Source organism: Dicentrarchus labrax, unplaced genomic scaffold, assembly GCF_905237075.1.
Source record: "Dicentrarchus labrax unplaced genomic scaffold, dlabrax2021, whole genome shotgun sequence".
Lineage (NCBI taxonomy): Eukaryota > Metazoa > Chordata > Actinopteri > Moronidae > Dicentrarchus > Dicentrarchus labrax.
Window position 1 is genome coordinate 23990984 of NW_026136718.1, and position 15979 is coordinate 24006962.

At 39.9% G+C, this 15979-nt stretch overlaps 1 protein-coding gene across 5 annotated transcripts in view; it reads left to right on the forward strand.

The window, feature by feature from the left end:
• Positions 1–15979, forward strand: part of LOC127350327 (cyclin-dependent kinase-like 5) — a 35270-nt gene that overhangs the window by 9634 nt on the left and 9657 nt on the right. For all 5 annotated transcript variants that reach the window (XM_051376832.1, XM_051376836.1, XM_051376834.1 and 2 more), the window contains exons 4-11: positions 8975–9020; positions 9151–9287; positions 9406–9526; positions 10184–10243; positions 11674–11764; positions 11882–12071; positions 14475–14555; positions 15409–15575. In XM_051376832.1, the coding sequence (XP_051232792.1) occupies positions 8975–9020; positions 9151–9287; positions 9406–9526; positions 10184–10243; positions 11674–11764; positions 11882–12071; positions 14475–14555; positions 15409–15575 (893 nt within the window). The remainder of the gene's footprint in view (positions 1–8974; positions 9021–9150; positions 9288–9405; positions 9527–10183; positions 10244–11673; positions 11765–11881; positions 12072–14474; positions 14556–15408; positions 15576–15979) is intronic.

Consider the following 15979-nt stretch of genomic DNA (forward strand, 5'->3'; position numbering starts at 1 on the left):
TAGGGAGACGATAAATTGTGTTTACCCAAAATGTAATGTATTTATAACATAATATACATAATATACAATATTAATCTATGTATATTTGCCTCTGGCGTATACAGCTGTACATTTTTGCTGAACGATACTGTGGAATTAATTGAAACAAAGAAGAAAGAAACAGTTCAAGTTGTAAATTGAGTTGTTTTTTCAGTGTCCTTGACAATGTGGCACACTTTCTGTTTTTCACTAGTTTCACAGGTAGACTGCTATTATAAGACTGTCCATCCGACTCTGGGACCTGTTGATTTACAACTGGAACACACAAAGTTGAAACTTACCTCTGAAGTAAGTCAAATACAAAGGCCTCTCTCTAGCAGCTAATCTAAATCCTGGATAAGGCTTATACATGGTCATTGAAAGTTCCGAAAGTATGGGAAATGTAGAAGAGGGAGGGTAAACATAGCTGCGGTGAGTATTTATTTAAACGTGGAACACCTCTTAGGAATGCACACGGCATCACCCTGAATGTGCTTATCATACCATGAACTGGTTTTCCCCAGCCACTCTGACTACAGTAAGTTAAAGTTTTGAAGATTTGAAGCATTGAATTATCTGTCATATATTTTCATTAATTGTAGGAGATTTATAGAATTAATTAAGCTTCTTTATGAAAAGCCCTGGTCCTGGCTGCGGAGGTGTTATGGCTATTTATGTCAGACAAGTGTAAAAGCAGTCCTTAAAGTAAAGTTTGCACCATTGAGAATGTATCTGCCCACAGAGGAGCAATGTCATGGGTGCAGATATGTCATGAACCTCCAGGACAACATGAAAGGCCCTTCAAATCACCCAGAAAATCAGTGGTTCATAGTAGTATGCGATGCCTGCTACACAGGGATATCTTGAAGAAGATTGCAGAGCAGGTGCGTGAGGAGTCATCTTCTATAAAAAAACAGGTGGATGGCTCCTTTCCATATCAAAAGAAAAAGTAACTACAGGCTGTACACTAACATCGCTTTTGACAAACGTAGGCCTGCCATGTTTGTTTTTGTTGACAGTATACAGACGTGTTTCCTCCTTACCTAATTGGCTGCTTGACAGACTGCACATATTAAAAAAGATCCCATTACAGTGTTGACAGGAAGCACATAAACCACAGGTGTAAATGCATAGCTGTCAGCATGTTTATTATGCGGATAACATATTCACTCATGTTGCATGCATGCTCTATTATTTGAAATAATGTACAGTTAGGATTCCCTGTGATATTCTGCATTTAACTAACTACTTTAAACTACTGTAAACATAGATAATGTAGATCATAGTGTCTGACTTTGTTACAGCAAATCCTACATTCTATATATATATATATATATATATAAATATTCTATATGATTTATTTCTTTCACACTGTTATGAAAAAATCAAATCTGAGTCACATATGAGCAAAAAAATCAGATTTGGGCCACTGCTTGCGGTGTGAATGTAGCCTAAGTGTAGCATCTTTAAAGCTAAGAATCAAGCGAATAAAGGTTCTGGATATTGAAACTCTGTGTGTGTGAAAACTGAGGCAATGCAATCGCACATTTAATGTAATACCAGGTGCAAGTTAAGCCGATTGGAACAGGTTGAGGAAGACTGCTGACCTTAATGTTCCCCCGAGAACAGAAGCTAATGTGATGTAGGCATGAAAATCTAAGGGAAAGACATCAGCTTGAGTTGATTGTAGATGGAAATACCTCTTGACAGGGATGTGCATGCATTAGTTGACATGCGTGACGAAACAGACAGCTAAGTAAACAAGTAAATAAATTTCCCTCATACAACAAGTCAGCACTTTCATTAATTGCAGAGGACAGTACTCGCTGTGGACAGCTTGCATTGGCATTATTAAATGTAAACAGGCAAATTTGTGAGTTCAGAGCAAAGAGCACAGCAAGTGTTCTCCTGAGCTGCAGAAAGCGTCACATGATCACATCAGTCATCCTATTATTAGCAAGTGAGTGAGAACATATGTGGCACATGCCAAAAACAGTCTACAGGCGCAGTGCTTGCGTCTTATGGTGAAGGCTCCTGGCAGCTCCAGTATGGCACAGGGTTGCATTTTCCTGGCATGGTTCAGGTTCACAGAAGCCCTGGGCGCTAAAGACAGATGCCAGCACAGAGCCATTCTTAGAGAACATGTTCTGCCAATGGTGAAGCACTATGTACAATGGTCATTTTTGCAATGATTAGCCATCATAAAACCACATATCATGGCCTGTTAACACACCAAACACCATCCTAGTGGTGTATTTTGGTAATAAGATCAACAGACACTAATATTTGTATATGTTCCTCTCATGGAGTATGGCACTCAGCCTTAAGCACTTGTCTTATGTGTCAGCTAAAATGGTACTGTGCCTGCCTCTGCTACCAATTAAGCCGATGAATTGTGCACACATATAAAATTTTAATGAAATTTATACTTCAGCGGGGTTACATCTATCTGCTCTCTGTCTTTTATTAAGAACAAATGAATCACCAAAATATCTCCCTCTCTCTTTGAACTTTGTTAAAAAATCCCTTGAAATAATCTGTTAATAATACGTCCACATTAAATGGCAGAGAGCCATAGATAACTGTCTATTGACCTCGTGCAACCTTTTTTTTGTTTTTTTAATTTCTGCTTTTGTCCTTTAACCTCCAGGAGCCAGCTATAGTAAACACGAGTCAAAGGTTTCTGTCCTGTTCACACAGCCTGCTGCACATTTCTCAAAGTTTGGAACTCACGTCCACATGAGGAGGTCATATGGCCTGACACCACCAGATGCCCGCAGATATCTGATTTAAAAGTAAACCTTTGGTTACCTACAGCGCTAAATAACTTTTTTGTGTCTATGGCTGAAACGAAAAGGAGTGCTGACGCTTAAAGTAGTCATTTAGTCATTTTCTCATGTCTGTAAGGTAAATATGACGCTACTGTGAGCAGTTGGTTAGCTTAGCTTAGCATAAAGACTAGAAGCAGTGTGAAACAGCCTGGCTCTATGCATAGGTAACAAAATCCACCTACTAGTACCTCTTAAGCTCACTGATTTTTATCATATCTTGTCCGTATGTCGTAGTAGGTGCTGGACTATTTCTTGACTGGGACCAGTATTTTGCTTGAGTCCCCGTTGCCTGGTTAGCTGTTTCCCTCTGTGTTGTTTCCTCTTTGTACTAAGCTAACTGGCTTCTGGGTGTAGTATATTGTAATGTACATATTGTATTAGGTCTCCCTGGCTGTATAATAACATGAGCAGCTGATCCTGCTGTTGTTCAGAAGACATTATGTAATTAGCGCCGCTGCAACTGCTAATAGTCAGTATATTATATAGGAATGCTGAGGAGAAAGTGTTGAATATTTTTTTTCTCTCTGTGTGTTTATTGTAAAGCTGGTAATATATTTTCTAAATATAACAGGTGGTCACAGGCAGCATGACACATTCCCACTTCCCTCATAGACAGGAAGTTAAAAGATAAAAGTATAGAATCGGAGCACTTCTTGTTGCTGATACAATCGTCAAAATGTGACTAGAGACTGGGGTTGAGCATTTCCTGTCAACAAACACACAGGCAATATCTGATGTCACTACCTGTGGTGTGTATGGGTAGTCTAAAACGGTATGTGTTGTAAATTGTAAAATTTCAACTCACAGGTAATAGTTTAAAAATTCTCCTTCCATTCTGCTCTGTGTGATCCAGGAATAATTACTCTTTAATAATATCACTTTGCCCGCTGAGAAGAAATCAATTATCTGCTGGAAATGATCCCTTAATGTTTGCATTGCTTTTGCCTGTGACTTTGAGTTGTTAAATGGAGATACCACACCAAGGTCCAAAAAATGAGTAATAAGTGTATTGACTAGATCTATTAAGCCCATCACTGTTTTAGGAGCTGCCATGTAGCATCAAGTGAGTCACCAGCGCTCTGCAGTCATCTGTTGTTTGTCCTATCTTGATCATAAATGTTCCTTATTTAAATGACCTTTTATTTTAGCATTGCTTCAGCTTCATTTTTTTAGGTTGCGTAACCGATGGTGCTTTTTCCACTGATAATAGAATTGATGCAGTAGGCTTAAATTTGATTCTTCCTAAATAAGCTGAGTGGCTGTCAGTAACATCTAGATTTATTTAGTGGAGGGGAAAAAAGTCTATCCGCCCCCTTTGAAGGGAACAGTTATTTTTGCTCCCAGTGAACAGAAACTGGGACAGGAGAGGAAAAAAGGACTTTCACATCCAGCATTAAATAGGTCACCTTGAGTGGAGCACTTGTCTATGTGGTCCTATCAGGAGCCAGAGAGAGAGAGAGAGAGAGACAGAGGGATGTAGAGGGGACACACGTTTTTCCTGTCTGAATGTTAAAGTCGGCATTGTCCCCTGATAGACGAAGGCTATTTCTAGTCTAATTCTAAAGCATTGTCAAACGCAGACGGTCAGGCCCACCCCACCTGTTGATGTACCCATTGTGACTGGAGTCTCACATCCTGGATGTGCTTTTCTTCTTCTGGTTACAGTTAGCTACATTATAATACAAACAATGGATGTAAAGCACTATATTGTAATGCTGCATTTCACCATTCAATTTACTTGTCTAGAATGCAGTTTGGCACAGCTTCGTCAGTCATTCATTCAGAGTTTCTCTTTGGCTCTTGCTCGTTGTCCGTCCCTGGTTGATTTGTGTTTGTCTGATTTGTAAAGGCATATACTGTATCATAATAACCTCTATATAATCAGACAACACAGTTCCGTGTTACTGTAAGTAACCCTACAGGACTGATGTTGCAGATTGAGATTCCTAGGGTTGAGTGAGTACTCCGATAACATACTCATAAGAGTAAGAGTATCATTAGAGTAAATATAGCAATTTCAGCTCAACCCGTATTCATTTCAGGCTTAACTTCCAACTTCCAGTTAGTTCCACCCGCATCCTTTTTAAGCCCCATCCATTCTTAGTATGTATGTGGATGCAGATAATTTAGTTGTTTGAACATACAGACAGACAGATGAAGGTGTACTTGCTCATCCCTGCAGATTACATTGAGTAAGAGCTCCTGTGCATGGATGAGAAATGCTTTGCTTTTGGATTTGTTGGCAACAAATGGCATACTTGGTCATTCCTATTGTCTTTGTGCCTTATGATGTGGCTCTTCATTAATCTGTCAGTAAAAAACATTAGTTTAGTTCGTAATACCAGCACATATGAGATAAATAAGATAAATAAGACATAAAGGGAACACTAATATATATCTGACAAAATACAGATAAAACCCAATTTAATACAAGGCAGTCTGCAAATTACTAGATTTGTTTATCATTTGTCCTTTTAGTGAATGAACTTACATTGCTTACGCTACTTAAAGTCCACAGGTGTTGTCTCCAGTGTCTTTTTGTTGCTATCACATTGAATATCACCTGCAGTCCTCTGCATTTAAATTAAGTGCTAGTTCAAAGATGCTCAGTGAGTCAAAAGAAAGAACCCTGTCATTACAGGTAGCGTTGTGTATACATGTATGTATTGAGGAATCTGCTGAGGAAAAGTTTGAGTTGCAACAGAAACACATTTGCAGTGCCTGTTTTGTGTTTTGTTTGAGGTAATCTCCCTGCTACCAACTGTACTTTTTCTTGGCTTTCCACTCTAAGCGTTTCATCATCCCAGAGATCCACCAGGCTGTTATTAACAAATGTCACAGCCAAACAGTTCATGATTGATCTCCTTATTTGGACAGCGTAAATAGTGACATAACATGGGATGTTGGCAATTGATCATGTTATGCTCTGTGCAAAAGCCAGCCTTTGACACAAAATTGATGCCCTTAATGCTGGGTTCAGTGTTTGTGTTTTGGCAGCATGCTCTTCAAACCGGATGAAAATACGACAGCATGATGCACAAAGGAATTTTACACAGCAGAGGCATGACTGCATCCTCCACTGACTAATTGTGCCTTGGAAAACACATGAGATGACTGCTTTAATCAAGATTATGAACAATGAATTACTCAGTAATTAATTATGTGCCTTTTATCATTTCCAGTGGGTGATATTTACAAAGTTATAAAACTGATGTATCAGCGTCCCCACTTTGAAGATTTACTCAGGACTTAATCGAAATCACAGCAGATGTTCTCTCAGATGTTTTCAAAGGCAAAAAGTGGTGTTACTGATTTGGGTGTGGCGAGAAGGGCCTTTACTTTGAGAAAGTTTCAACCCTTGTAGGGCAGGTTGCTGCTGCAACAGTGTTTTTCAACGTAGTTACATATGAGTTTACACGCAATAAACTATATTATCTTTTAGCTCATAAAACTTACCTACCTCCGTATCCTAGTGTTTGGGATATAGATACTGTACCTTAAGGTCCCTGGCTTTAAGAGGTCTTGTTTGACCCAAGTGCTTAATCTGTGCTGTTCAGGTCCTTGGAGAGGGACAGTATGTACATGGTAAATAACAATTTACCCAGCTTGGTTTCTCTCCCACACAAATGAGCCTCACAGTCCATCGCCACATGGGAATTCCTAAAGAGCTTAAAATAAAATGTTACACGAAAAGGTTGAGAGCAGCTGGTGTACTGCACACACAATAAACTGCAAAACTTACTTGAACAAATGAGAGATCAGTGTGGTGGTGGTGTTGATTTTATAATGTCTGTTTTCTCCTACCACTCTGACTGCAACGTTTACTGTGGTTTGTGCTTGAAGCAGAAATAACCTGAACTGACTGAAATGATTGGTAATGTGCTGTGAATTGGAGCAAAGAATTCTAACAGGTTAACTTGGGTCTCTGGAGCTGTGAAGTTACTTTTTGGGTAGTTTGGGTGGTATTTAGTTCAGGTGGGGATGATGCTCTATGTGAAGACTCACTTATATTCCCGTCACAAGTCTCAGAAGCAAATCACCGCTGTTGTAGTGCTGCACCTTCGTTCATCTGACAAATTATTCTTCAACCTTCTGTCTTGATAAGTGTGTGTTTACCGGAATGCAGTGATGAAAAACATTTTGTCAACGGTCGGTTTCCGAAGGGATGTTTTGATGCCTGGATTTAGGCGTAGTGCTTTTTGGCAAAAAGACAACTTACAATCACTTCACCTAAAAATGATTTCCTTTTTAATTAATCTGTAATTTTGCATTCACCATCAGAACACACATTAGGAATTAACCACTGAGACCATAATGTCTGGATTCTGTGTTTCTAGAGGGAGGTTTTATATTTAGTGGCCAGTAGAGGAACTGCATTTTAAAGGGATAGTTCAACATAAATAAGTGACTTTGCTTTTTTGCTGAGAGTTAATAGACTGAGCAATTAGTTAGCTTAACACAAAAACTGGAAAGAGGTAGAAGCAGCTAACCTGCCTCTGTACAAAGATGAAAGAAAAACAGCACTTCCTCCAGCACTCACTGATTAACACGTTATATAATGTTTGTTTAATCTGTACAAACCTTTACAAGGTGGAACTATTTATTGGGCAGGTACACTGACTTCCTGTGTGTAGACTCACACAAGTAAAGAGTTACATATACAGTACATGCAAATTACAATTTCTTCTGATCCTTGTTAGTTGAAATGCACTGTAGCTACTAATCAGGTTTCATTTCCTCGATTAGTTAACAACATTTTGACATATACCAGGTTATTTAATGTATAGCCTGCAGGGTATATAATCTCCCTTCGCTCAGGCTACCTTGCATGTGCACAGTACAGTGATGCTCATGAAGTTGACCCTGCTGTGAGTCATCTTGTATTTCTCTGTGCTGGGAGGAGGGCTCACTGTTCACGGTGATCCATGCTGGAGTGGTGCGATGCTGCCTTTGGCTTTCTGGGGGGGGGAAACTGGAGCACAGCTCTGAGCCATAGGCAGAAATACCAGCCCTAACTAGGACATGTCGAGAAACGGGGCTAGTGGCGGGGCGTCTCTCACAGAGAACTTCATGGAGGGATGATGAGAAGTGTCTCAGGAACACAGTGACTCAGTGGTGATTAGTTCTGAATAGCTTTGTTTGCTCTGTGTATTGCTGATTATTTTATTTCATTAAACAAGTGACAAAGATTGTTTTTGCAGGATTTTTTCTCAAGTTTTACACTTTAACAGGTGCACCAGTCCTAGTTGCACTACAGTTCAGCAGTGAATCATTCAGCTAGAATTGTGATACCCAATTTTGAATATTAGGCAAAGTCTCCTTGCAGCAATTCTCAGATGATACTAGGGAACTAGCAATTTTTTATTATTAATTCATTTTTTTCTTAATTTGCTCTATAAAACTTGACTTAAACAGTGTAAAATGTCCATCCCAGTTTCCCAGACTCTTCTAGTAATTTCCAACAAACAGTCGGAAACCCAAAGTCTTGAATATGACACCAAGAAAAGCAGGACATTTTTGTTTGGAACCTGTAACCATCAAATGTTTGGCAAACATTTTTTGTCAGTCCACTAGTCGATTTATTGACTAATATGAGAAAAAGCCTGAAAAGGTAAAACTATACAATAATAAAAAAAAAAAAATAAAAAACCTTGTATAGCAGAATTTTAAATTTCCTTTTTGGTGCCCAGTGATCATTGTTAGACTCCTCCTGTGACCTGACCCCGTCCTGACCCCGTCCTGACCCCGTCCTGACCCCCCAGGTTGGGAACCACTGGGCTATATTGTACAGACACAGGTCTTAGTTTGAGAGCAGTACGTCAATCGGGAATGCTAATTTGTATGCAAATTGGTGTTTGAATCAGTGTTTGCAAATTTGGTTTTAAACAAATGTGTTTGTTTTACAGAAATATTTATTTCTTTTGGCCAAAGCCCACACAACTGAATGTAAAACAGTGTTACATTTACACTTCTTATCACCAGCAGTGGCAGTAGTAAAAGCAGCAATAGTAATAATATTATATGTGTTTTTGTCTCTTCTGTTGTGTTTTCCCACTACCATGATGTATTGTCTGCGCCAATAACAAGATTGATTTCTCACTAGTTGCTCTGTGCTTTTATTGCAGGAGACCAATGAAATTGTGGCCATTAAGAAATTCAAGGACAGTGAAGGTAAGAGGACAAGTCTTTTTTATTGTCAAACCATTCAACATCTTTATTTCTGTTGGGAGGCATCCCATCTTTATCACTACCCGTGAGCCCACTGTGATCCAGATTTCCCCTCTATCTCACCTCCTCACAGAAAATGAGGAGGTTAAAGAAACGACACTACGGGAGCTTAAGATGCTCCGCACCCTCAAGCAGGAGAACATTGTTGAGTTGAAAGAAGCCTTCCGCAGAAGAGGAAAGCTATATCTTGTCTTTGAGTATGTGGAAAAGGTAAGCTTCACCTACAGACCGTTCCTTTATGAAGTCTTGAGTGATTTTTTTAATGTTACTGTCACCTACTGTGGAGGTCATCTTGATTTTTTGGTGGTGTTTTTTGTTTTTCTTTTAGAACATGCTTGAGCTGCTCGAGGAGTTACCCAACGGTGTGCCGACTGAGAAAGCTCGCAGCTACATCTACCAGTTAATCAGAGCAATTCACTGGTGCCATAAGCATGACATAGTTCACCGGGGTAAAATCTCCCTTTTCTGTCTTTTTCCTTTGCTTTATTAGGACACATTATAAAAACATGGAGAGGGGTGTGACAGTGTTAGTGAGGCACAGACGAGGCTATATGTCCATATTTGTTTCTAAGCTGGAAGAGGCTTACGCAGGTCCGCATTTACCACTGCGCCATCACCTGACACCAACTGTGCTTAGATTTTGAGAACTAGAAACAATACTTTACAATTTTGGTATAAAATACTATAAATGTATATTTTGACTCTTCACTACTCTCATGGCACAGTGGCTTCATTGGTCTTTCTTATTGTTCACAAGATGTGAGCTTTTGGGTGAATCAGTTGCAGCAGAGCAGGAAACCAGATGGCCCATGTGAGCTTTTGGCGTACTGAATGCAACAGAGCATGCATCCAAATGGCCCGTGGTATATCCAGGCACACATATGACAGTGTTATTCAGGGATTTGATGTATAAGTTATGGGTTGTCTTTACAATCTGGGAATTTTCACTGATAGAATTTGATCTCTTGGATTCTTTGCTTGCTGCTTTTTACATACTGTAAAAAGAATGTAATATTTTCAGTAAAACAGAGGAAGATGTGGTGGTGGAATGATGGTAGTGATGATGTAACACTGATGCCCCTCATATGTGTGTTCTTCCTCCTCAGACATAAAGCCAGAAAACCTTCTCATCAGCTCTGATGACGTCCTCAAGTTATGTGACTTCGGTGAGCACCTCTATCAAACACTCGCACTGTAAGAGCTGTAAGGAAGGTGGCCAAACAGTCAAAGCTGTGATGTAAAAGGAGTATTTTCAACAGAGACTATATTTGGCTGAAACCAGTGCTTCAGAGGGGCAGCAGGCAGGCTTCATCCGGTTATCTAAAGCTTTGTGTGCAGCCCTCTCTCCTGGTTCTCAGGCTGCTGCTGCTGTGCATTCTTCCCTCATCTCAATTAATGGAAACGTGTTTGAAAACAAGAGGCTAATCATGCTTTGATTCAATCTGGTAGCGCCACAACAAAACGGGGGAAACGGAAAACATGGCATAGCCAACATCATGTAAGCAATCTGGAGTGAGAGACTGAAGACCTGCTGTTTGCTCTGTGTCAGCCAAAGGCATTGAGAGAACAGACATAGGCCAAACAGACGCCGCTCTGAAGGTTCACATTTGGGACGTCGTCTTACCGCACATTTATTGTCGTTGCGTTGTTTTGATTTTGAATGTCAGTACAAGCAAGATTGATAACTGGAAATGAAAAGCTCGTGCTAACAGCTTTCCCTTTTCCCCCCCGGGCAGGTTTATTGTTCACATTACAAGGACTTCAGTTTCACTAGTGGTACTATTTCCTTGGAGTTTTTAAAGGAATAGTTTGACATTTTGGGAAGCAAGCTTATTTGCTTTCTTGATGGGAATTGGATGAGAAGATTGATATCACTCTCTTGTCTGTATTACTATTCCTTGAGAACTATAGATCATGATATAATATGTTTTCAATATAGGATTCAGGATTAAGCATTTGGAGATTTCTACCCAAATAGTTAAAATCTTTGAGCTTTCTGGCAGTGAGTTAGATGAGAAGCTTAATACCAGTGCTCTCCTATCTTACCATTGAATATGGATATAACCAGTTGCTTAGCTTGGCACATAGACTAGAAACGGGGAACGATCTTGACTCAACAACATTTTTCTGTTTTTCTTTCTCATGCTTTGTTTTTTGGATGGATTAAGCTAAGCTAACAGTCTCCTGGCTGTAGCTTCACAGTTAACATACAGATATGAGAGTGGTATTGATCTTATTTAACTCCTGGCAATCAAAACAGCGAACAAACATATTTTCCCAAAACCAGAACCGCTTTATTCAAACTATTAGATCAGTGGCTTTAAACCTGCGGGTCGAGACCGCCACAGGGGTTGCAAGATCATTTCTAGACCACTGACCACTTTTACCAGTGCAATGTGTCACAAGAGGGCTCATCATCTTTCCTATATGAGTGCAACTTTTCCTTAACTCAACAACTTTATTACGTACACCTCTGAATCATAATGAGTGTCCAGAGAGGTGCCCAGGTTAAATAATTTTGAGGTGTCTCAGCATGTAGAGCATAACAAACAGCTCCTCATTATACTATATTGCTTCCTCTGTCTTCTCTTTCCAGGCTTTGCACGTAATCTCTCTGAGGGGACTGATGCCAATTACACCGAGTATGTTGCCACTAGATGGTACCGCTCTCCAGAGCTCCTGCTCGGGTACGTCCGGTATTTTTTAACCTCGTCCAAGAACTCGGTCACTACACTGACATATCCTTTTAGTAGCTATTCTTATGCCTGGCCTTAATCACCAACCCCTTAAATCTCTGGTCCCAGGGCACCTTACGGGAAGGCTGTGGACATGTGGTCAGTGGGCTGCATCTTAGGAGAGCTGAGTGACGGGCAGCCTCTGTTCCCCGGAGAGAGTGAGATTGACCAGCTCTTTACCATCCAGAAAGTGTTGGGACCCCTGCCACCTGAACAGATGAAGCTCTTCTATAACAACCCCCGCTTCCACGGGCTGCGGGTAACACATCTTTACCCCAGTCCTCACTACGCTTCGCTCTGCTGAACCATTCCCTCCATGTTGCTCTTATTGCTACTCCTTTGCTTTTCTTCCAATACTCTCGCCTTGATCTTCTCTCTCCTTTGCTGTCTCTTTCTGCCTCCTCCTCCTCTTTTTCTCTTTCCCTTATTTATTTTCTCTTCCTGCTATGTCTCTGCACTCTCTGCTTGTTTTTTTTTCCTCTCCTGGCTGAGTTTGCTGTGCCGTGACTGATTGGATCACAATGACTCATCGTGTATCATGTATCCTGTATACTCTGTGAAGGAAGGCTGGGATAAGTCTTCTGTGGCAGGCTGGTGGTACAACAGACCCGGGTCGTCCTTCCCTTCTCTAGTCTGCCCACGCTTCAGGATATAATTATTAGTTAGCAAACTGCCCCTCTGTGAATACCTGACAGTGAATACCCGCTGATAAGGACCCTGCTTGATAATGCTGCATTTTTTAAATTTGGGACACTTGTGGGTTTTAAAAACTAGTTAATGGGAGTGGGAACGTATTTTGGAACAGAGCCTTAATTCATGTCTGAATTCCAGCTCATGAATACATTTAAATTGTTTTTCTAAAGTGAAATGCTCCCTCCAGTAAGACAGGCACATGTCAGACAGGGATGCTTCTTGAAAAAACATGTAGCACCTGCTATTGATAGTACTTGCTCAAGGAAAAATAAATGAACAACATTTCTATGCCGTCATTTAAGTGAGAAGAGAGACTCACCCTGCCAGTAAACTTCATTGATTTGTGGACATAGTTAATAATTATTGTAATAACAGCAGACAGGACCATGAGAAATGAGAATGGTGTTTGAAGGAACAACACAAAAAAACACAACAAGATTAATGCATGACCAGCAAGAAACCACATAGCACTTGTGAGTGAACACAGGACGTTTGATCGTTGTCTTATCATGTTGGCCACCTACGGTGTGCTTTCTGCAACACTAGGAAATGTGTGATGTAAAAACAACAGCTTCTGGACATTTTTTGGCAACCAGCAAACTCACAATAGTCAGAAGAAAAATCATGTCAAAAAGAAAGGTTGACATAGGAAGATTGAATGTGGAAGAAAGAGAAGCATCTGCAGGAGAAAGTCAAATGTAGTTCTACAAGAGGATCATCATACTTACATTCTAACCTAGATCAGATTAAATAATTTATTAAAATGAATCCGCTGAGGGGAATATAAGTAATAATAAGTAAAGATAGAAGTCAGACAACAGACAACAAAGACGTACCACTCAACAGCAGTGACACTAACATGCAAAGTAACAAATGTTCTGGGAGGACATTGGTGTAGCTCAGCAGCCCACCTACCCTATTTAATACAATCAGGCTATTATTATAAAAAAAAAAGGCCTACCACAGGCAATACATAAATGAAACCTTACAAATTATATCAAAAGTGCAACCCATTTCTCAGGCAAGGCATCACATGCCCTTCAAAGCTTTAACAGCTTTGCTCACAGATGACCCTATAAACCATTGTTTGGAGTGTCTTAGTATCATCAACTGGTCACTTAACACACGTTTTGCCTTCTTAAAAAACAAAAAGTGTGGTTTGCTTCCAAAACATTTTCTGATGAACCCTAAAGACTAGTAACCACTTTATGGGATCCAAATAAAGACTATAGTATCAGGTGTCAGCCTTTTTTAATGAACTGGGTGATCTTATTGCTGTCATTGACAGTAATGCTGTTACCCTAAAATATAACACGATAAAGCATGGCACAGGCATCATTGTTAGATCTTAGAATCCTTTTACTGACCTTGAAGTACTTTGACTTCCTGAGGAAATACAATCTACATTGTGCCTTTTTAAAAGCAACTACAAAGACTTCTGGTCCCCCTGTGGACAAAAGCGGTAGTGTCTCCACTGCCTCGTTCAATTGATTTTAAGGGGAATCTGACCGAATCCGACCCGGCAGATATTTGTAATAATTATATAGAAACAGCCATTCTTCTTGCTGATAGTCTTGTTTGTTTATGTAGGTCATCAGTATTAAATCAAGACTGTTCTATAACCAATGAAAAAATTCTTATAGTACATTTAAGCTTAATTCATTTAATGAGTGAATTAATTTCATATCAGTACGAACCTCCAGATATTTGTATGAAGAAACCATTTCAAACTGAGGATTTTTAATGAGATAATAGCCCCTATGTTTACTAATATTAAAGTTCAGGTAGTTAACATCACTTACAATGAAAACTAGTTGATTACACATACTCCTCTACTCTACATACAAAGTACAGGTGGCTGATATTGCTGGTCTTTCTGCAAAGTAGTGATTGTTTGCTCATTTATCACTTGGACATTTGTTGTGGCTAAATCTTTGGCTGTACTATGATCCACTGTTTCTTGTTTTAGTTCCCTGCTGTGAACCACCCCCAAACCTTGGAGCGAAGATACCTGGGAATCATCGGCGGAGCCCTGTTGGACCTGCTGAAGGTAGGGATCACAGTTCCTGGCAAAGCTTGAAAAGCAGCTCTGCTGCGGACATGTTTGTATTTCCACCTTTTTATCAGTTTCTGTTTATTCCTGTTTAGACACCATCACAGAAAACTACTCTGTAACCATAAAAAATCAAATTTTCATAAACTTGTCATCTGATAATTGCATCATTATCGTTGTGTTTACGTCGTGACTGCATGATGCCTCTTCACTGCTTCAGCATCTCTCAGCTCATATCCTGGTTCCAGCCTTGCTGTTATTGCTGTGTCTGCACTGTAAACAGGAGCTCTATGTCAAGAATGTGGGCTGTGCTTGTGCACTTGCGCTTTTTCCCAGTAGATAATGACTCACTGCTAACATAATGTCATCTCAGGACTGACTTCAGCAAGGACAGGCATCTCTCTCATTACTAATGAGACTTTTAGAAATTAATTTAACAAAATGTCTCTTAATTGATAATGCAAAGTTGTCTGGCTTGCAAGGAGTCTCCCTTATTAGTTCTGTTGTTTCTCCTGAGAAAGTGAGAAAAGTAGCTGCCACTATAAATTTTAGTTACATAAACTCAAGAGTTCACAAACTATCTTTAGTTCAAAGGTTTTATTTGGAGTGTATGGAGACAGATTGTTAAACATATTTATTTGAGCATCAAAAAGAAAATGTCATAAATCATATTCACATCAGTGCTTGGCTTGTTTGGTGTCTGTAAGACACAATTAAATGTAGCAGCAGCCTGACTTTTATGATAATGGCGATGACTCATAGTAGCATGACTGTTTCAGTTTGCTTGCAAGGTCTGGATATTTGGGGTGTCTCGAGGACTCACGGCTCCCTCTGTGTGTTTGTGCTTTAGAACCTGCTACTGCTGAACCCGACAGAGCGCTTTCTCACAGAGCAGAGCCTAAACCACCACGCCTTCCAGACCCTGCGGCTGGTGGAGCGGCCCGGCCCACCCACACCTACACCTGTACGCTCCTCCAAGAGAAAACCTCACCATGGAGACAACACCACCCCCAGCAGGTCAGCACTGAGCACTATAGCTAGTTTAAGCTTGTCAGTGTCTCCCTGTTGTTCAGATGCATAAGTCAGTATGTTTTTTCTTCTGCAAATGTGACTGCATTATCTGTCATGTAGTGAAATTTTTACAGAATTGCCTTTTATTAGAGGATTCAGACACTTTGGTTTAGTTTCATTCTGTCATAAAACAACTTACAAATATCACACTTTTATTCACAACAAAAACAAACTAATACAAAGAAAAAAATACTCAATCCAACACAAAACATGGACATGCAGAAACACAGAAAAGTTAGTAAAGTAAAACAAACTATGAACAGCAAAAACAAACAAGGTGTTACAGTATGCATAAAAGTGCCAGACACATGGCACAAGATAAAAACACTAAAAGTCCAAACAAAGACTGT